Source organism: Petromyzon marinus, chromosome 46, assembly GCF_048934315.1.
Source record: "Petromyzon marinus isolate PM22_M1 ecotype Great Lakes invasive population chromosome 46, UKy_Petmar_22M1.pri1.0, whole genome shotgun sequence".
Lineage (NCBI taxonomy): Eukaryota > Metazoa > Chordata > Hyperoartia > Petromyzontiformes > Petromyzontidae > Petromyzon > Petromyzon marinus.
In genome coordinates, this window is record NC_133712.1 from 14,089,704 (window position 1) to 14,112,160 (window position 22,457).

The 22,457-nt window shown below is 51.1% G+C and overlaps 1 protein-coding gene across 3 annotated transcripts; it reads left to right on the forward strand.

Moving 5' to 3' along the window:
• Positions 1–4,224: 4,224 nt before the first annotated feature.
• Positions 4,225–22,154, forward strand: KLHDC10 (kelch domain containing 10). 3 transcript variants are annotated; one of them, XM_032971587.2, is made up of 9 exons: positions 4,225–4,520; positions 8,298–8,378; positions 10,525–10,746; positions 11,185–11,488; positions 12,189–12,273; positions 13,031–13,097; positions 13,203–13,250; positions 13,766–13,905; positions 15,152–22,154. In XM_032971587.2, exons 1-9 carry the CDS (start codon positions 4,454–4,456, stop codon positions 15,365–15,367), a joined length of 1,230 nt encoding a protein of 409 aa, XP_032827478.1. In that variant the 5' UTR covers positions 4,225–4,453; the 3' UTR covers positions 15,368–22,154. The 3 variants fall into 3 exon arrangements, with proteins under 3 accessions (XP_032827478.1, XP_032827480.1, XP_032827481.1); XM_032971589.2 differs by lacking the exon at positions 8,298–8,378 and having other exon boundaries at positions 4,226–4,520; XM_032971590.2 differs by lacking the exons at positions 4,225–4,520; positions 8,298–8,378 and adding an exon at positions 8,391–9,740.
• The last annotated feature ends 303 nt before the right edge of the window (positions 22,155–22,457 follow it).

Sequence of the window (22,457 nt, forward strand, 5' to 3'; positions counted from 1 at the left end):
ACGCGCCCAGCCAATCGCGAGGCCACGTCTGGTTCGCTTTTTAGGTGCACCGACGCACCGACATGCGGCAACGCGTGGTCGCTTGCAGACAAACGCCGCCGACAACGTGAATGTTCATGTGTCCCCACCCACCCAGTCGGCGAAAAGAGCATGCACCCCCGATAAATCGGTTGCCCGTTGATCAATTATGAAGGGTTTGGGTGACGTGCGGATGCGTTGTGTGGGTACACGTGTGTTGAACTTCTTTCGCACCGTACGTTGCCAACCGTGATAACATAGCTTGCCGAACCCATACGGCTTACCCCGTATTCTTGTACAGGGAAATTGAGTTTTCAGGTTCGTACGGCGTACAGCCGTTTCAATACGGGCAAAAAAAATTTCGATTTAAAGCTTTCGTGACTGCAAGGATTCATCTTCTTTGGTTCTTTCGGTAAAGTCACGTAGAATGAGAATAAAATAATAAAACAATAAAATTCTCACGACGTTTCGGCCATAACACAAGTGGCCTTCTTCAGGTGAAAGGAACAAACCTGTCGGGACGACAGAGCTGGGTGACGTAGCTCGTTGTTCCTTTCACCTGAAGAAGGCCACTTGTGTTGTGGCCGAAACGTCGTGAGAATTTTGTTTTATTTTATTATTTTATTCTCATTCTACGTGACTTTACCGAAAGAACCAAAGAAGACAAGAAAATACGTTTGTTTATTTGTCTTTCTCCCTTGTGATGGGACTTTGTAGGATGAACGTTGAGATTTATAAGGGCACGGGGTGACCACTAAGGTCTGAATTGGTCTGTAATAAACTAGGCAGCACTGATAAGGGGTTAACAGCTATGGGGAAGGACAATACGTTCCGTGCCAATGCCACCCCGTGTGGCCTTACATGGAAACAATTATATAATAAGTAATATTTAAAAATACCTTTTTAAAACACGCTTTAATGAAATGTACCGTACGAGTAATGGCAGAACTCCACGACTCCAGGAAGTGGCCCCGAAGCTTGCCATAACGTAAGGGACTGGTGATTTACAGCCAACGTTAGTTGAGTGTGGACAATTAGACCCAAAAGACAAAATTGTGAATATGTGTCTGTTCAAAATGTTTAGCGTACTTCCCGACATGCAACAAACTTGAAATTTGCCATGTGGGTACTTTCCAGACTGTACACCATGCAACAATTATAAAAATAGACTTTTTTAGGGGGGGGGAGCTAAATAATGCATATATTTTTTGCACGGCAAGTGAGCTGTGACGTCAAACCTGTCACGTGACGCGCGCATGTGGAAGCGTAACGCATTGTAGTGTAGTGGTTAGCGTGCTGTGTATGTGTAATCTGTGTGTGTGGAAGCGTAACGCATTGTAGTGTAGTGGTTAGCGCGCCGCGCTAGGAACTCGGCGACCTGAGTTCGATTCTCGCTCACGGCCACCACCGGTGACGATTATTTTAACCGGTCCTGGGCCTCCCCTAGGTCGACTCAGCCTCAAACGAGTAACTGGTGTGGTGTATGAACATCGCCACTTGGGGGACAAAGGCGGCCGGGCGTGCTGAATCCAAGTCCCGGGCGAAGCCGTGTAGTACAGCTAGTAAGATATATAAAAAAAATTGCTTAAAATATATTTTAATGAGAGAATACAGTATTGTCATCAGTATGACATAAGTATACCAAGTTTGCAGTCGATACCACATTGGGAAGTGGGTAAACAATTGAGTGACAAGATTTTTTAGGATACAACGACAGTGAGTTAAATAATTAAAAAAAGCCTGTAAATGGGCGACGTTTCGAGCAGTGGCCAATAAACGGAGAGGGCTCGACACTATGCCACCCTGCGCAGTGCCACGCGCCTTCGCGTGGCTGATGTCATTGAGCCAGCTCATTGCGGCAGGAGTAGCGGAGTGCATCGCCCTGACGATGCCCCCTGCGTGTTTGTGACTCGAACATTGAGTCTTCAACTGTATGTTGAACTTTTTTCGCACCGCACGTTTGCCAACCGTGCTATCTCGGAGGTGCGAATCATCAAACGTACGGGTCTGCCATGGTTTGGTTTGAACATCCCATTTCCAAAAATATCTCAGTGGCATTTAGGTCGCTGTTCAAGGTGGACTTGATGTATTTTAAGGGCGCCGCTTGCGATACCAGGGCACAGTCATCTGCATATGCAAATTTTCCACACAGCACTTTCGGGACATGGCTCTTCGTCATAGCACACGACATCCAAATAGCTCAAGTAGCGTATATATACTGTATATAAAAGGGAAATTTGTGAATGTCTGTTCTAAATGTTTAGCATGCTTCCCAACATGCAACAAACTTTAAATTTGGGATGTGGGTAGCTTCCAGACTGTACACAATGCAAAAAGTATAAAATAGACTTTTGTATATTTTTTGGGGGGGAGGGAGGGCGCAATAATGGATATATTTTGCACGGCAAGTGAGTGTTGACGTCACATCTGTGATGTCACCCGCATGCGGCAGCGTCACGCAGTGTGTCTGCTGACGTCATGCATCCCCCCCCACCCTCCGCGTAGGCCGTGTATTAATCCAAGTCTCGGGCGAAGCCGGGTAGTAAAGCTCATACAGTATATTTATAATTTAAGGCAAGTTTTATGATGCGAATGTGTTGAGGAATGTATAATTAATGATACAAGAAATGTGTCTCATTGACCTCACTGCAACAGGTCCACCCATGATGCAATGTGCCAGCAAATGTTAATATTTGTATTGATACTATTAGGCAACTATTAATGCCAAATAAAAGCCTTCATTAGGAAACATTTTCAAACTGTAATGTTCATCAGGGCCCTATTGTGTAAGCTAAACGTTTACTTAACAGGTCAAGCCTACTGGGCTATATAGCTCTTTTTCAGAGGCGACGTGGCCACACGCTCATCGAAGCGACTTATTAAGTGGGAATTTATAGTGATATCCAAATCCAAACGCATGATTCTAAATGTGGAGAGGAAACCCGGAGGACTCGGGAGAAAATGCCACGCGACCACGGTGAAAACACACGAACTCCAAATAATGCAGGCGTCAGGGTCTCAGGATCGAACCCATGATGACCTCGTGCAAACCAGTCCAGGGAGATAACGTCTCGCCACCGTAGTTTAATTGACGCAGAGGAGCGCGTTTCACGTTCTTTGTTGCTTGTGCACCACGTCGTGTTTCACATCGTGCGGGGAGCGGTAGTGTAGCGGTCAGCGCTACGCTGCGCTACGATCCCGGCCACCCCTGGGTTCGATTCCGGTTCACGGCCACCAGCACCGGTGATGATTATCCGAATCGGTCCCGGGCCTCCCCCTAGGTGGCCGTCTATAAATGACGTCACGCGACTTTAGACGATTTTTGACCCCTCCCCCCTTTCGTCACACGGCGTCATAAAAAGTCAGACCCTCCCCCTCAACTATGACGTCACAAAGCTCTGCACCCCCCCCCAACCATATTTCCATTTTGAAAATAAAACTTGCTTCAAATCGCTTTAAACTATTGTCATTGTAGTGCGTATTTAATGTGGCGCTGCACTCTGATGTTGTTGGAGAAAACATTTATTTAAAAGTATATTTAATTTAGTAGAACGTGTTGTCTATATTTATTTAAAGTTGCGCATTTTGATGTGACGTCACATTTCTCAACCCCCCCCCCTCGTCGCACATCGTCACGAATATCTGACCCCCCCCCCCTAGGTGCGTGACGTCATTTATGGACGGCCCCTAGGTCGACTCGGCCTCAAATGAGCACCCGGTGCGATGTGTAAATATCGCAACTGTGGGAGACGAAGGCGGCCGGGCGTGGTGTTGACCATCCACCCTCTCGCGTGCCGTGCCGGCCTTCATTGGTCCTCACTAACAGCACCTGCCCCTACAGTCTGTCACAGGCTACACGGGGGGGGGGGTCTTTGTCTTTGTTGCATTTGTCTCGTCATCATGGCAGGCCACGTGACTCTGTCGGGCCGGTCACCTGCTCACCCCACCGGGCAACGGATGACTCCGCGGCGGCCATCTTGGCTCGGGGAAGCGAACAAAACGCCGTCAACGACGGCGACTTCTCACACGACGTCATCGCTACGCGCGTCGGACCCCGGCGTAGACTCTCGTGACCCCACACCGGGAAGCGCGCGGGTCACTCCTTAGCAAGATGGCGCACGACTAAACGTCGACGTCGCGTGGTTTTAATGACGTTCAACGCCCACGTCACTGTTGGCTCCTCCCCCCTCCTTCCCCCCCCCTTCTCCTCCCCCCTCCTCCTCCCTTCCCCTCCCCCGCTCGCTCGCCCGACCGCCCCGGCCTGGCCATTGTGCGCGGGGCAGGAGGCACCGCGGCATTTCGGGGGTCCTCACGAACGGCGCCCCCCCCCCTCTTCCTTAGACTACCCCCGCACCACCACTACCAACCACCACCAACAACCCCCCCACCACCACCCCCGCGAGACACTGAAATCGCCGAGATCCCCCGCGCCGACATGGCCGAAGCGCCGCCGATCAGCGGCTTCGTGCGGCTGCCCGGGTGGGGGCCTTTCGGGGCGGCAGGTGCGTAAGGCCTGGGCGAGAGGGCCCGAGGTTGTTGCGGGGAGCGATGCGGGGTGGTGGGATCACTGCGGGGGGTTTCCAGGGCTCCAATGTGGCGGTTTTCGTGGGTCCCTGTGACGCTTGACTACGTTGGGGTTTTACGACCGTGAGAAGCTCATGGTTTAGGGTTCCGAATATATCAAGGTGGTCCTTGTTGGCTCCGGGTATTCGGGGTCTTTGGTTCTTGGATTATTTGGGGGGGGGGGCGGGTTTATGGGATTTTGAGGTCCCTATGGGTTCCGTGGTTTCGTGGAACCATGTGATTCATGGGGTCATTTGGGAACTCTCGCATCTTTAGATCCCCAGGGTCTCTGATGGTGGCGAGATGTTAACTACCTCGCCTGATGTACAGGAGGTTCGTGGGTTCGATCCCGACCGTGGCGCCTCCTGTATAATTGGAGTCTGTGTGTTCTCCCCGTGGTCGCGTGGATTGTTCTCCGGGACCTCCAGTTTTCCCCCTCCAACATTTTTGGTTGTTATACATTTCAACGTGATAAGGCTATCATTTGAGGCCCGGTCGCTTCTGCAAAAAAGAGCTATATATCTCAGTGTGCCTTACCTCGTAAAGTAGGTTAGTTTCAGGGGTCCTGGTAACCTTTGGGTTTCTGGGGTCATAATATCATTGGGATTACTGTGTCGGTGGTCCCGGGGTCTTGGGATATCTGTTTTCCGGAATCGTAGCGTTTGTGGTGTTTTGAGGTGCCAGATATTTCACGGTGTCTCGATGTCTGAGGTTCTCGGGTTTCGGGGGTTCCCGAGGAGGGTGGTTTTTGGGGTCTTGAGATTGCTACTCATGGTTACACACTCGCGTTGCCGCGAGGTGGTGTTTCGCACGGACAGTCCGAGAATTGGCATCGGTGTTCGGGTGGCAGGAATTAATTTGCGCCGAGATCTGATGTGGCATTGTGTTGACCTTAACACAATACTGCAGTGTTGATAATAGACCAAGGCTAACGGATAAATATGTCCGGTTTGATCAAAGCAGTAGTGGAAAGGTTGGCGACCCTACTACACTCCTAGAGTGCGCTGTTTTGACTTTTAAACGTGTTGTGAAAAACGAGGGTCAATTTGCATAACATTAATTTACATTTGAAACTCAGAGGGAATTAAGGGAAATGGCACTGAAGATATTCAATGCAACTGACTTTTAGTGACCTTCACGTGCTCCATGTTGACGGTAACGTCACATTACTTTTCTTTGGCCCGTGACTGATTCACTGAATCTCCCAGGAATTAAGGATGTTTGAGCCTGGATGGTGTGCTTGGATGGACGAACACCATAACGTGGCAGGTGTTGTTGGTGTTGAGGCTGTGGGTCAGTGTTCGCGTTATATATTACCAGTTAAATTCCCGTTGGGCGACATTAAAACGGAAACATAAACCGAACGTGAAAGACGATCATATTAATTTCCTGAGTTCGTAAGCATCGATACTTGCAAGTGAGTGATAGTACTAGTGACATCAGGGCTACATTTGTGTTATTTTATTTTATCAATTTATTATTTTATTCTCATTCTACGTCACTTTACCGAAAGAACCAAAGAAGATCAGGGCTACAGTTAACGATAACATCTAGGTTTAAGGATATAGTTGTCGTGGGTTATCTCCATCATCATCAGCCATGAACAGTCCACTCTTGATGAAGGCCTCCCGCAAACGACGGTTATTTCCAAGGCCTCATTTCAGCTGGGTCTGCCAAGTTTGGCAGCTCAGATAAATATTTTCTCTCCTGACATATCCATTATACATCCAGTATACATACCCCTTGCTGTGGCTGTGGTTCTTCTTACAGCACGAGTCACGTGCCACCTACTCCAGTCTCCCAGCGACCCAGAAAATATTGATTGGGAAATCAAGCTCTGGTTAAACCAGCCAGGTTGCTGAAGAGGGAATCATCAGCGTTCATTATCCCACCACACACAGAGACCACCGCTGCAGTGTATACGGCCCGCGGTGGCCACAAGAGGCTCCAACCCCATTTGAAACGGTCCCGCAGACGATGTTTGTACGTCACTGCAAGTAGCATTTTTGTGGCACTCATTGAGCACTGGAGGGTTTGGTGAAATATTGTCGACCCTGGTAACAGCATTTTAGCGGATTATTGCTCTGCGTTCTGGGTGTTGTATTCTTTAAAAACAAAATCTGTATACGAGTTGCGTATGAAAATAACGTTTTGCGCATAATAATACGACGAGGCAATTGCGCTGCACAGCCTCGAGTCTGTGATTACACGCTCGGTGGTTCAGTGGCCGTCACGTGATCCTTTGCAGCCCATGAAGGCACGTTCGGTAATGTGTACTGCGAATCTCGTGTGTGGTTTCGCTTCCAATTGGAATTTAAATAATAATAATGCTTGGAAGAATTAGAAATATGTAAACATTCTCATTGAGAAATATTTTCGGGGTTTTGAGACCAAATAATTTGTACGTTTTGAACACGTTTTTGTTGCGGTTTGAGTGTAACGCATAACCCCATGAGTTGACATTAACTAATGCATAGCATTTCTCATTTATATTAATAGACATTTTTAGCAAAATTACTCACGATTTCACGAAGGTAACGTTTCATTTTGTAACGTGAAAATACATTTTAGTCGGTGCCAAAATTAGGTAATGGAAAAAACTGGGAATGTGACGTGGTGTCATGGTTTGCGCGGTGGACTTCCAAATCAGAGGTCACCGGTTCAATTCAATCTCCTTGTGCGGCAGTTGAAACTTTGCTGCAAGTTTCGTAATGCCCCTGCCTCTGTCCATCAAGCAGCAGTGTTAAAGGTTGCACTACGGTAAGTCCATCGGCAGGGCGCGTGTGGTGGGGTAAAGGGTGGGTATTCCTACTTCTTCAAAGATGTCTTGTCAACGTGGAAGAGTAGGCCAAGGATATCCTCAGGAGGGGCTCTCTTGTGGCTTGAGTAGGCAGGTAATTTCAGGGCTGCACTACCTTGACTGTTTTGCCTTGGGATGGTAAATTATGCAACGACCCAAATACATCCGCAAAATAAAAACATATTTGGTGATAATAAAGTTGGCAGGAGTACACAAACGCAAATAACAATAACTCATTGCATCTGTCAATCATAAAACACTGGCCAAAGGATAAAATGTATGATTAGTGATGTCTTGGACAATGGCCCTTCTTCATGAAGACAGAGCATTGCCTGAAACGTCAGCTATTGTATATGTTAGGGCTGCTAAACGATAACCGGGAACCCTTTCCAGTGTAATTTTAATAACGGATGCACTGATTTAAGACATGTACGCCATGTTTTTTTAAACTGTCTCACCAGGAGATGGAATCCAAACGCCGACCTCTGTATTGCTTGCCACTACTCAACTACAGCAACTCCTTGCGCTACTCAGTTGAGGAGTTAAATAATAAATTTGTTTATTGCTCTGGACGTGCTTATTGTGTGCGGTTACCGGTAAAGCAAGAAGAGCTTTTAACATCCAAACCCAACTGAAGAAATATGGGCCACGTTTCTATAGGATAGGTGACATTTTGAGCAGTGCCCCTTCTTTATAGCTCGTGAACAAGTGCCATTGCCTGAAATGTCACCTGTTATATATTTTCAATGCTATCTGCAACCGCCGTCGGCGGTTGTTTTATCCCGAGCACCGCCGCGGTTTACCCCACCGCCTCTAGCGCCACAGCTTTAACCGCGCTTTCACCGCGAGAGTGTCGCCACCGCCGCCACCCAACCGCCACTAAAGCCATCGCCCGCGTTGCGTTATATCACGGCAGGCTGCGAGAAGATTATGGGAATCGGGGCTGCTAAGGAGCGCGACCCCAGTCTGCATGTCCCTAACAGGTTTTTGTATCAAGGTGAGCCTTGCTGACGATGAGCGGTGGTGAGCGATGGTGAGCGGCGGTGAGCGAGAGGCCTGGTGCTCGCCTGGTCTCTTCCGCTCGCCGCTTCTCTTACCTACGTAGCCCCAGCCCGTGTCACTGAAACGTCGGACAACCCACCGAGTGCCTCCACTCATCACGGTTTTGTGCTCACCTGGAGTTCCTCCCACTTAAAAGCCGGCTGCACACCTCCGGCGATCGGTTGTGCCACTGAATTGCTCGTGTGGATGTCTCTACAACAATTTCCATAATCGGTTGCTCTTAGTCGAGACAGATTCTGCTTTTTAGCTCAGCGATTTGTAGCAACGTGCTGCACGTTTTTTGCGAGCTGTGATTGGTTGTGGAAAATGTGGGCGAGGGGTTTGGAACAAACCAACACAAGGGCAGGTGCAGAGACCTAATTGTTGCACAACTGATCGCTCAGGTGTGGACCCGGCTGAAGCCTTATATACCCCTTCTCCATTGGCACATCTGAGCCAAGCCAGAACAGGTCCGTTGTGGTAGAGGTGGTTTTCCACTAGCTGTTTGCCGAGCCAGGCCAGAACCAAACCATGCTACACTTACCTCACAAGAAGATGTCTGAATATGGCTCGGGGCTCAGCAGGGCCAGGGGTGGGGGGTTATTGACGCATTCAATTGGTGGGATGTCAGTTCACTGAGGACGACGTCACTGCGTCATCTGCATGTGTTCCCACTCGTTCATTACGTGTGACATTAGCACCTCAGCTCGGCTACTGCTGTGGAAAAACAACCTTGCGCCTTCTGAGCCACGCCGGGCCGGTTCGGCACGGCCAACGTGGCTCGGTTGTGCAGTGTAAAAGAGGTAGTGGATGCTCTATCCTTCTTGCACTGTTTGGTTCCAACCATATCGGCCGTCGTCTTCTTTGACCATTTTTCTGAGACTTGCCAAACGGAACTTCATTCAGCAGTGGATTGACACGAGGACTGCAGTGTACATAAAGGCCCTGCTGTGCCCGTCTCTCACCTCTACCATGTGGAATGATAATAAAAATAACAGCATTAATCAGGTTCGCCCACTGGATTTGAATCGCGAATCTCTCCAACAAGCGGCGAACGAACCATCAACGCTACGGCCATCGCCACAATCACCAGCAACACGGTTAGTTAAGCCGCTCGCTTGAAAACAGCGGCAACGCCACTCCTCCTTGGGTGGCGGTCTTTGATGGCCCATGTGATCAGCAGCTGATTGGTCCGGCAAAAGACCAGTGCGTTTGTTTGCCGTGTCCTTTGGCGGTTGGGTTAACTGGCGTTGGTGTCGCGGCCAGGGAGGTGGTGCAATGGTGCGGAGAGGCGATGCTCGTGGCTCTTTTTCCGTCTGTGAGTGAAACTGCCTCCATTATTTCCTGCTGCTCCCTGTGCAGATCCATCTGGTGTAGAGAGATGCACGCAGCTCTGACAGCCCATAGCTGGACATAGCCTAAAGCCCTGATGCAGCATATAACTTGGACACAGCCCAGACACAGCTCATAGCTTTAGATATAGCCCAAGCATTAGTGCACCCCATAAACCTAACTCATGATCTTCCTCATAATCCTAAGCCCTAAGCCAAATACCTAACCTAACCCATAACATGAATTTCATTATCATTTTTATGCGAGGGTAAACAAGTCTAATAATAATGTTAATAAAAGGACGAAGATCTGCCTCTAAACACAATTGCAAACCTAGTGTAAATTTTCATACAAACATAAAAAACACAATTCCTGCAAACTCCATAACCCCACTTCACCAAAACCCCACTCCTTACTGCGACCCTACTCCTTACCATGACCCCACTCTTCACCACAATCCCACTCCTCACCACAACTCTACTCCTCACTACGATCCTATTCCTTACCATGACCCCACTCCTCGCCGCAACCCCTCTCCTCGCCACAACCCCATTCTTCACCCAACCCTAAATACATAGCCCCACAGCTCACCTTAACACACCAAAGCTGTCCAAATTCCTCACCTCGCCTCTAACCTGACCTCTCACTTAAACCCTCATCACAATTCTGACTCCACGTTTAATTATAACCCCACTCCTCACCCCCAACTCTTCATCCGCTGTGAACCCCAAAACCACCCCCCTTTCGTCCACCGCCCCCTCCCCCCCCAGGTGAACCCGAGCCCCCCGCTAGGAGCGGTCACCGGTGCATCGCGGACAGCGCGAACCTCTACGTGTTCGGGGGGTACAACCCGGACTTTGACGAGTCGGGTGGGCCTGGGAACGCGGAGTATCCCCTGTTCCGTGAGCTGTGGCGCTACCACCTGGCGACGGGCACGTGGCACCGCGTGCCCACCGACGGCTACACCCCCAAGGAGCTCGCCTCCATGTCCGGTGAGTGAGGAGCGAGAGCAGGGGAGGGAGGCAGGGAGGGAGGGGGGGCTGGCGGGCGGGCGGGCGGGCGGGTGGCAGGGAGTGTTGACGGCTACCACTGCCGCCTTGGGTTAGGCGGCCGGCATGCCGGAGGCTGTGTGTATTTTGTGTGTGTGTGTGTGCTAGTGTAATGATCCTACATGGCAACAGCCTGCTGATGCCTGGTGTGTGTTTGAGGATTATCTGAACCGGTCATGGGAGTCCCCTAGGTCGACTCGGCCTCAAATGAGTACCTGGTGCGGTGTGTAATCGTCGCCACTCGGGAGACAAAGACTCGTGTGCTATGCCGGCCTCCATCGGTGGCGGTCGCTAAAAAACAGAGTTTGCCCCAAAAGTCTGCCAACGCTATACGGCGGGGGGCAATTGGGGATGTTTTGTCTTTTTTGCGTCCGTGTGTAGTCGTCCTGCATGGCAGCAGCCTGCTGACGTTCGGCGGCACGGGCGTGCCGTTTGGCGAGAGCAGCGGTAACGACGTGAACGTGTGCAACCTGCGCTCGCGTTGCTGGACGCGGCTGCCGAGCCGCGGGCGCAAGCCCAGCAAGATCTACGGGCAGGCCATGGCCATCATCCACGGCGCTCTGTACGTGTTCGGCGGCACCACGGGCTACGTGTACAACACCGACCTGCACCGCCTCGACCTCGGTACGCACGAGTGGGTCAAGCTGGAGCCCTGCAACGGCCGCGACGAGATGCCCGGCGAGAGGTGAGCGCCGCCGGTGGTGATGGTCAGGTGTGGTGGCTGGCGGTAAGGGGGGGCTGGGCTGTGTGGGAAAGTAGATGGGTGAGTGTGGCGAGCACAGTGTGTGGGTGAGTGGGGAGCGGTACCGTAGCGGTAAGCGCGCTGCGTTACGAACCTGGCGACCCGAGTTCGATTCCCGCTCACGGCCAACACCTAGTAACTATTATCTGAACTGCTCCTCGGCCTCCCAAAGGTCGACTCGGCCTCAAATTTAGTGCCCGGTTTGGTGTGTAATCATTTCCACTTGGGAGACAAAGGCGGCCGGGCATGGTGCCGGGGGGTATTCCCGGGGGGGGGGCCCCCCCCCCCCTTGGCCCTTCATAGTTGCACTTGCCAGAATCATCTGTTAAGGCTTATACAAGGAATCTCTTTGGCTTTGGATGGTGAGCCGTGTCATGGCTGAGACAAGATGCCTGGCAAGAAGTAGGGATTGTGGTGTTAGTGTTGGGGGTTAGAGCTAGTAGCGTTGTGTTGCCTATGATGTGTTCCTAGCATTGTTGCTTGTATTGTATTTCTAGTGCTCGTGTTGTGTTGCTAGTGTGGTGTAGCTCGCATTGTGCTGCTCATGTTGTGCTGCTCATGTTGTGTTGGTGATTTTGTGTTGCTCGTGTTGTGTTGCTGATTTTGTGTTCCCCTCGTTTGTGTCGCTCGCGTTGTGCTGCAGATACCGGCACGAGATTGCGCATGACGACACGAGGATCTACGTGCTGGGGGGGGGCACCTCGTGGATGGCCTACCCCCTCGACAAGGTGAGAACGCCACCTCCTCTTCCTCCGCCTCGTCACCTCCTCACCACCGCCTCCTCACCGGCCCCTCACTGCCCTCCACCTCCCCACTGTCCCCACTGTCTGTGTACGTGTGTTTTCTAGTAACTATGTGTGCCCATGTGTGTCTGCTTGGGGAGCGGTGGCGTAGTTGTTGTCACACTGCGCTACGAACCCGGTGACCCGAGTTTTCTTCCCTCTGATAGCCAACATCAGTGATAAATATTTTAACCGGTCCTGGGCCTCCCCTAAGATCAATTGATCCTTATGGCAGTACCCCGGGGTACCAAATAGTACAAAATGGCCGAAGCAATTAAATATTTTATTTCTGGGACACTATTTTTTCCACGGGTGTACTTAACTCCGTGGCTGGGGTACCAATCAATCCGACATCAGTGCAACTCCGCAATGTCGAAACGCCAAACATCAGCATTAAAAAATTCGTTATCGAAAATTCTACTTTGAAGAGTGCATCGTGTACAGCTCATCGAGATGAGTCGGTGGCCGCATCGCCGACCATCAACAGAATAAAAATGACTGCATCACGGGGACATGCGAGAGCCGAGGTACTGTGGTACCCCGGCGTACCGCCATAAGGTTAAATTCAGCCTTAAATTAGTACCTGGTGCGGTGTGTAAACATCATCATTCGGGCGTGGTGCTGGCTAGCACTTGCCCCAACAGTGGTTAAATCTATATGGGAGGTCTTTGTATTATCTGCACGTGTGTGTCCATGTCTGCAGATCAACGCCTACAATCTGGAAAACAACATGTGGGAGGAGATCATGACCAAGCCTCATGATAAGATCGGTGAGCACACTTCTCCGTAGCACACCTTCAGTTTGGTTTGTGGCAACGGTAGCTTGAGACGAGGTGATGACGCGAGCTTGTGACGTCGTGTCCGTGTGCCACCAGGATTCCCGGCTGCCAGGCGATGCCACAGCTGCGTGCAGATCGGCAAAGGTACGGCCACCGTTGTGCCGAGGTTTCACCACCGCATTGCCACCAACACCAACTGCAAACTAAGACAAAGATCCCCCCTATAGCCTTTAACAGGCTGATGGGGCCAGTGTTGTTAGCAAGCACCAATTAAAGCCGGCATGGCACACCTTCACCAAGCCGCACTGACTAGCCTGGTGAAGTATGGCCATATAATCCCCGTGACCTGCACCGTGTGGGGAGGCCTTCCACCAGTGGTGCATGTGTTGTGCACGAGTGGTAATGATCACCTTCTCTGGTCTACCAGCGACCCGGAGAATATTCGGTGAGATATTAACACCTGCCTGTACGTCTTTCTGTGAGTCTATCCTCATGTGTGTCTATCCGTATGTCTGGCTGTCTGTCCGTATAATATCTGACCGTGTGCCTGTCTGCCTGAGTGTACGTACTTGTGTCTTTGTACGCCAGACACTCCTCGCTAACAGCACTTGCCCCAGCAGTCTGCGTGGCTATAAGTGGGATCTTTGTCTTTGTCCCAGACGTGTTTATCTGTGGAGGCTATGATGGAGAGAGAATCTTTGGTGACCTGTGGCGGCTGAATCTGGGGTCCTTCCAGTGGACGAAGCTGCCCGCGGAGATGCCCGAGCCGGCGTACTTCCACTGTGCTGCCGTCACGCCGGTAAACTCCCCGCCCGTCCGCCACATTTTCGTGGACCAAACGTAACATGGCACTTCAATTTTAACCATAAATTAACTCTAATTTAACCCTAACCTAATTCTTTACTCTAATCTAATCCTAACATAACTCTTAATCCTACACTAACCAAAAGCTAACACTCAACCATAAACTAATCCTAACCTTACTCTTAATTATAAACTTACCCTAACATAACTTTAACCTAACTGTTAACCATAACGAAATTCTAACCTAACTATCACCTCTAATATAACTCAAACATAACCTCACTCTTAATCCTATCCTAACCCTAACCATAAATCTAACACTAACCTAACCAATACCGACCATCCCTTTCCTTGCTGTGGACTAAAAGCAACGTGGCACCTCATCCTGTATGTCTCAACGTGTGTATGTACGTGTAAATGGGTGCTCGCTAACAGCGATTTTCCCAAACATTCTGTTAAGGGCTACGCAAAAAAATATTTTACTCGTTTTCCACTCGCACATCCGAACCGTGCCAGCACGGGGCCAGGACGAGGTCGGGATGAAGCCAGCACGGCACGGGTGGATCTTGGATTCTTTTGTTCGTGTTTTGTTGGAGCTTGGTGTAACCAGGTCTCCATCGAAAATTAGCATTGCCCAATGGATTTGACCAGAGGCAGAAATAAATAAATAAAGCACTGGCATTCGATCCTTATGGCGTTACCCTGGGGTACCAAATAATACAAAATGGCCGAGGCAATTAAATCTTTTATTTCTGGGACACTATTTTTTCCAGGGGTGTTACTTAACTCCGCAACTGGGGTACCAATCAATCCGAAATCAGTGCTACTCCACGATGTCGAAACGCAGCGAGGACGATTGTGCCGCAACCCTGAACGCTCTGGGTACGCACCGTGGTTAGTGCATCGTAGTGTACAGCTCGTCGAGATTAGTCGATTGCCACATCGCCGACCATCAACAGACTAACAGTGATTGCATCACGGACACTATGCGAGAGCCGGGGTACTATGGTACCCCGGGGTACTATGGTACCATGGTACCCCGGGGTACCGCCATAAGGTTAATTTTACTGAGCCCAACTGAGCTTGAACAAAACCGTGCTCTGCTGGCCCCACGAAGCATCTAAATCAGGGGCGGGGTGAATGACGCTCAGAAGTGCGAGTGGAAGGAGATATTTGTCTTTGTGCATTTGTGTCTCGTACCAACGCGTCCCCCGTGCGCGTGCGTGTGTACACGCGTGCAGGCTGGCTGCATGTACGTGCACGGCGGTGTGGTGAGCATCCAGGAGAACCGGCGTACGCCGTCGCTGTACCGCGCCTGGCTCACGGCGCCCAGCCTGCTGGAGCTCTGCTGGGAGCGGCTGCTCGCCAGTGCGCCCTGCCTCGCCCACGCCTCCCCACGCCACCTGCTGCAGCTCGGACTCAGCTGGCAGCTCATCGATCGCCTGCGCGACACGTGAACTCGCCCGCTCGCTCGCTTGCTCGCCCACTTTCCTGGCGAGCGAGCGAGCCAGGAAAGTGGGAGGGCGGGGTGGAGGGGATGAGATGGGACGCACACAAACCAGTCTGCGGTGACGCGTGAACATTCCCACTCACCCATTTGCTCACTCACTCACTGGGTGAGGAGGCGAGGAGACGGGTGAACCATGAGGTGAGGAGGGGAGACACGCAATGCCAGGCTGCGTGACACATTAATTTGTCTATTCGCTCGCCCGCTCATTCACCCGCTCGCCCCGCTCACGCGTCCCCTTAACCACTCGCCGGGATGGAGGGAGCTGGGCAGGAAGTGGGTGGGCGAGTCACAGAGTGGGGGACCCGTGAACTCGCCCACTCGCTCACCCGCCCGGTGAGCATATGGGGGGCGCTACCGTGGGGTGGAGGGTGGTGGTGGGGGGGGGGATATCACCACGACGCATGCGTGTGTTGTGTGTGCATTAAGCCAGCTCCACACCTGAGCGATTAGTTGCTGCAACTCGGTTGTGGCCTGGTGTGCAACGGGGAACCGCTTACGTGTGGACATCTCTGCAACTCTGTTGCTCGCAGTAAAGACCGAATCCAGTATGTAGCGACGCGTTTCGCCTTGTGCCACACATTCGCGAGCAGCGATTGGTCGAACGGCCATTAGGATCCTGATTGCCTGAAGCCGTTGAAAGTCCTCATCGCGCAACTTCTCATCCAGACTTGGACAAAGCGGCTTCGGATGCTGATCGATCTGTGTCGTTTCCAGAGCGGTTTGGTTGCGCAGCCGATCGCTCGGGTGTGGAACCAGCTTTACTCAATAGTGGGGCGAGTAGTGAGCGGAGAGGAGTAATTTGGCAGTCAAGGTGCGTTATCGTCGTCGTTAAAGTGATGGTTTAGATTTTTTAAAATTTATTTTGCACTTTTCGGGAAGGGAGGGAGAGGGTGAATTGTGACTACGCATGTAGATTTGATTTGAAAACCAAAACAGGCGATTGAAGAGTGGGGGGGGGGGGTGGTGGGCAGCCATGGGAGAAGTGGGGGGCTGGGGGGGGGTGGCAGAGACCCCCGCCACAGAGACCGCCGTGCTTCCTAACGCTTCCTGTGCTTCCCCCCCACACTTCCCGGACGCTCCTTCCCACTGCTCCACCGTCTCCAGCATGCCTTTTCCACTGCACAACCGAGCCACACCAGGGCAGGGCCAAGCTGGCCCAGCGTGCGGCTCAGGAGGCGCCAGCGTTGTTTTTCCACTGCAGGAGCCGAGAGCCCCGTGCAAATGATGCGGCGACACTTCTTTTGAGTTCCAGCAACCGAAGTCACGGTCCTACTTTGCCCCTAGCCAGATTCCGATGTCGCTCCAAGCCATTTGTCACGTTATGGGCGCATCGCATCTAAGTTGTTGTGAGCCCGTCGTCGCATGCTTTGTTTCCGGCTCGGCTCTGCAAATAGCCGGTGGAAAACCACCGGTGCTGCGAGGGACCCTTGCTGGCTAGGCTCGGATGTGCCAGTGGAAAATTGGTAAGAGGAGAGCAGGAGGAAGAGGAGTAGTAGTGGAGCCTAGGATCAGTGTCGTGTTGCATGGTTTTGATTTAATTGAGCTGCGATTATAATTAACAAACTCATTATTTAATGGCTGTGTGATGTGCGCGTGTACATATATACATACAGACATAAGGTGCGTGCGTCAATAGTACATACCCACCCACACGTGTGTGCGTGTGGCGGCAACGCGGTGATGGCTCGGGAGCCTGAGGCCTTAGGTTCCAATCCTTGTTGGGGAGGCTCAGGATTGTCACCATCGTCACCATATATCAGTTATCGGCATCATCGGCAGCACCATCATCATTGGCGTCATCAGTAGCAATTGCCATCATAATCCGTGGCACCATGGGTAAGCTGGTAACCGCTTTTATTCTCAGTCGTTTAGACAACTGCAACTGTGCGCTCGCTAGTTTGCCCAAATCTACAATCGCTCCCTTACAGCCAGGCTGTTTATGGGATTTCTTGCCTTCCATAACCCAAGTCACACCAGCTCTTCAAGAGTTGCTCTGGGTCCCAGTGCACATCCGGGTAGTGTATAAACTCTTGCCTCGTTATGCACACGGCTTAGATAAACACATTTCCAGCCTTTTACAAAACTCCAACACACCCATAGAAAATCTCATCACGGGGCTGGTATTGACTCTGCAGACAGCTCTGACTACAACGGCCCACGCGTACAAAACACATTTGGGGGAGCGCGCATTCTCGTACCCTGGGCCCCAAGGCTTGGAATTAACTTGCCAGCAAACTACATGTAGATAAAACTTCAAATGCGTTTCAGAAAGCGTTTACAATGTTATATTTTCAACCTGGCTTTTAATTCTTGAGCTCATAATTAGTGTGATGCACTGCTGGTCAATATTGTAGTTGGCACAATGCAAGTAACATTCGTATATGGCAGCGCCATCACCATCTGCAGCATCGCCATCGGCAGCATCTTTTCACAATTGGTATTATCGAGCATCATCAGCAACACTCAATAATAATGACATTTTAAGGTGCATTTAATCCTAACGCACCATGTATGAAAAGCAGGAAATAAATAGAACCAGGGAAAACATCCATAACTTGGCGGGAATGAAGGCCAATTTAAAGAGGCGAGTTTTCAAGACAGATTTAAACCGCTCTAACGACTCTTGATTCTTGATTGTCTTATTACCAAAGGCAAAGCGTTGCCCCACAGTCTGGGAGCTGCAATGGCAAAAGCCTGGCTACCCCAGCAACAGAGCCTTGACCTTGCAGTCCTTAGAAGAAGGCGATACGAAGATCTCAGGGACTTCATTGGGGGTGTAAATATGGATAAGCTCCTGCAAATATTGTCGGGCTAAGCCATTGACAATTATCTGGCTCAACCACCTCAATGTAAAATTTAAGAGTTGCTGCGCCACATCAACATCAGCCACGCGAAGAAGATCAGCGTCGTCAACTCCATCGTCGTCATTGGCATTCTTTCCCTACAAAATGATCATCGCCACCTGCAGCTTCCGCATCATTTCTCCATCGTCGTCACCGTCGTCATCCTTGTCGCCGCCGCCGTCGCCAAAAGAGGACCAGAGGAGTACTCGGCACCGGGTGAGGCTGTCGCAGGGCTGTGCCAGGAAGTCGGCTGTTATTGTCGCCCTCGCCGTTTTTTGTTGATTCGCTCGGAATTTATCAGAATAGACTGGGCCCTGCCATAATCATGTGGAATGATCACTGCTGGTTCGGGACCGGCAGGGTGAGATGAGCCATGGCATACATCCATGCGTTCTCTTGACGTGCGCCAAGAACACACCCAGCCTGTATTATGGCTGTTTTTGTCGTGATGATGGTGACCTGTACATAGGAATGCACGTCGCATAGGCATGGGGGTTTTACTGCTGCCTGAGTTCTCGCTGTTGTGCTGCTGTGTGGCTCTCTCCCATGTGTTTTTAGGTTGTACTGCTATGTGTTGCTTGGCATGCTGTCTGACGTTCCGCTCCCGCGTGCCGGCATCTTCTTTAAAAACTGCACTTAGTTCCAATTCAAATCGAGTTCCAATTCGATTCCTCCGTTGTCTAACGCTGCCTCCGATCTATTTCTAACACTGGCTCGTATCGCTAACAACGACTCCTATCTCTCACACTCTCCTATCCCGATCACTGCCTTCTATCTCTGACTCAAATCTCTAACCCTGTCCACTATCTCTAACGCTGCCTCCTATCGCTAACGCAGACTGCTGTTACGGTTGTGCTGTGTAGCGCTCTTGACGTGCGTTCGGGTCGTACCGCGTGTCGTCCTTCACGATGTCCGACGTTTTGCTCAATGCGCTCGGAGCTTCCTAAGTTTCTACGGAAGCTCCCAAACGCCTCGAGCGAAACATCGGACATTGCGACGGACACCACGGTGCGACCCGAGCGCAACGTTGGAGTGCTGGGCCCCGCGGGCTTTGTGGAAATCAATGCGAGAGTCGACGTTCGACCCGTCGAGCCGTGGACAATCTTCCACGTCCGTGGTTCCTCGTGGCGTTTGGTGGTGGAGGCAACTATCTGGGTCTCCTCGTTGAGCTGTGGCCTCACAAAAACCAATGCGGTGCAGACGTCAGAAAATCCCGGACTGAGTTTCGACTTTGCTGACACTCAACAACCAGGTGTAGCCTCATTATAATAAGTTTGTATTTAACCAGAATCAGTCGCACGCCCAGGTACAAACATTGAGAGGATGCATTATTTTGGGAAACTGAAATTGGCTGCTTGTAAATGGCACGTTCACTCTGTAAATGATACGAGAAATGCAATCCAGAGGTCGCTGGTTCAATCTCCTGGCGTGGCAGTTGAAATAATGGAGCGGGTTTTTTTTAATCCACCAACACCGCTGCTGTCCACCCATCACCGTTAATGGGGTCACCGCAGTCGATCGGTAGGCCACGTTTAGTGGGGTAAAGTGTGACCATCGTGGAGGAGTAGGCCAAACACTCTTTAGAGCGCCATCCACCAGCAGTAGCGAGAGCCAGCCAATGCAGGGCTGCACCTTCACCCATCTGTAAAATAAAATATACATCTGATCAGGATACAAACCCTTGAGATTCACATCTCATTGTGAAAACGTGCGCCATCGGCCCTAATGCTTGGCAGGAGCTAAGTCTGGTTTGTGTCTCGGCGTGTCTGTGTGTGTTGCTTCTGTTGGGTGCAGTGGTGCAGCAGTTGGCGCACTGCACCACAAACTCCATGTCCTCTACTCGATTCCTCGCCACGGCCGTCATCGTCGGTGCCGAATACCTGAACCGGGTCCTTGGCCTCGCTTAGTTTGAGTCTGTCAATTAATTCCGAACGACTGAATTTATCACTGCGCCCCACCACTCCCCACGAACCTTAAGCGGCCGGTGGTACCTGGTGCGATGTGTAATAACATCAGCATTCGGGAGACCAAGTCGGCTGGGCGTGGTGCCCGCCAGACCACCACCACCTCGTGCGCAGTGCCGCCCTTCACAGTTGCGCTCTAACAGCACTTTCTCCAACGCTCCGTGTTGGGCTACACGGTGGGGGGGGGGGGTCTCTAGAGAATTGTTTTTATTGATCACGTGCATTGTACAGACTTAACCCCCCCCCCCCCCTTTTAAAATGGCAGAATTGCATTGCCGATTCGCCTTCTGGGTCTCATCAGCAGCGTCCGACTTGTTAAACAGTCGCGTAAAGAAGGCTCGGGAGGCTCTGGACACGTGGCGAGAATGAATGAAGGCAGGTGGATCCTGGACCCGGGATATTTGACGAAAATGTGGAAATTATACAGGAGGGGGAAGACGGAACTGGATACCAGGGCTATATAATCTAGAGGAAGGAGATCAAGCCTGAACATAGTGGTGTTGCAGGCCCCATTGTCGCAATGGAGCTGATGGCAGGAACATGTTGGAGAGAGACCCATAAACTTAAGAGACCCCATTGATTCACAGACAATAGATTACCTTAGAGACTGATAGCTAGTCGCACAGAGCAATAGATTCATAGAGACCAAACCTTAGACCAATACTCGCGTAGAGGTCAATATATACACTCATAGATTCGCAGAGAGACAAATAAGATGTCCTTTGTGACCGATACATTCACATAGCAATAGATTCACAACGACATCCATAAGGAGTAGGGTAAGACAGAAAAGCAGGTAACAGATGCAGCCGTAAGAGATGGCTTAAGAATTGAGACCACATGAAGCAGTCATCGGAGAGCGACATTTGGCCCAATCGTTGCTAATTACGGTCAACCTTTATTGACCCAGGAGAGCCTCGTCGAGACTTTAGATTGTTTTCAGGAGGGTCTTGCTAAGTTGTGCGGTGGGTGCAATGATATATCTTCCCAATTGAGGAAAATTTACGGAATTTTTAAATGTTTGTCAATTGCGTGGACCGTAACGCCTGCACGCATGGCCTACTGCTAATTTTTTACGAGTCGCAGAATCATTAACGTTCACTGGGAAGCAAACGGCACGGAGTATTTTTGGTTGATTTGCCGCAGTATTAACCAGGGCGGCCGCAGTACTCGAACCGCAAATCTCTGCTCGGTCGTGTCACACCGCCCTTTTACGATCATCGTCGTCCACGCTCAATCCACTGCTAGTTTGCGTGACTCATGAATTAAACAATTGCCCAAGAATTAGCTTTGTTGGGTTAAAACACGTGGCAACATCGCCCCTTCCTGGCACACTACCCGTCTGTGAAACAATGCATCTCCGTGACGGCTTTGCGCCGTAGGAATGGCCGAAATTCCAAACCTGAGTACGTAACAAGGCCATGCCGAGGTGGTCTATTCCATTGCCTTGAAAGCTGTACACACTACGCTTGGGCCCGCATTCTTAGTCACGGCTCTGGCTCAAGTGGTTTAAGCTGCGCTCACTGTTTACATGAACTCAGCCGAGCCACGGATGAGCCCGCTTCCTGCATCTTTTGAAGCAGCTGAGCGGCTCAAGGCTGAGCCGAGCTTGTGACTCGGAATGCGGCGCTGAGACAGCGCATGCTGGGGTGGTGGTGCTGCTGATGATGACAATGGTGGTCATGGTGATGACGATTTTCTGATCGTTATTTTTATTGTTGCTGCGTGTGGGTTCTTGTTTACAAATGTGTGCAATGGTCATAACCGATGGCCTTGCCCTGGTCCTGGTATCCAACTCGGCCACCGTGGCTCCCAGGACCTCCTCTGCCTTCCTCCTCCCCGCGCACTCGCGTCGCGGAGAACGATGTAAATGCACGCCACTGTGTTTTTTTTTCTCTCCTGAAATGAAAAAAAGAGTTTTACGTAACCTGGGGGTCTGGTCTCACGTCGGTGCTGCCGCACAACCCCCGGTGTGGCCCTGCGTGGCCCTGCGTGAAGAGGTGTGAGTGAGTGTGAGTGAGTAAGGGGAGCGGTGCTGTAGCGGTTAGCGCGCTGCGCTTCGAACCCCGTTGTCCCCGAGTTCGATTCCCGCTCAAGGCCAACACCAGTGACGATTATCTGAACCGGTCCTGGGCCTCCCCGAGGTCGACTCAGCCTCAAATGAGTACCTGGTGCATTGTGTAAACATCGCCACTAGGGAGACAAAGGCGGCCGGGCGTGGTGTTGGCCA

Coding starts and splice junctions, on each gene's coding strand:
- KLHDC10 (XM_032971587.2), top strand. CDS start 4,454: ATGGCCGAAGCGCCGCCGATCAGCGGCTTCGTGCGGCTGCCCGGGTGG. Junction 13,098..13,202: donor CAAGCCTCATGATAAGATCG/GTGAGCACACTT, acceptor GTGTGCCACCAG/GATTCCCGGCTGCCAGGCGA. Junction 13,906..15,151: donor ACTGTGCTGCCGTCACGCCG/GTAAACTCCCCG, acceptor ACACGCGTGCAG/GCTGGCTGCATGTACGTGCA.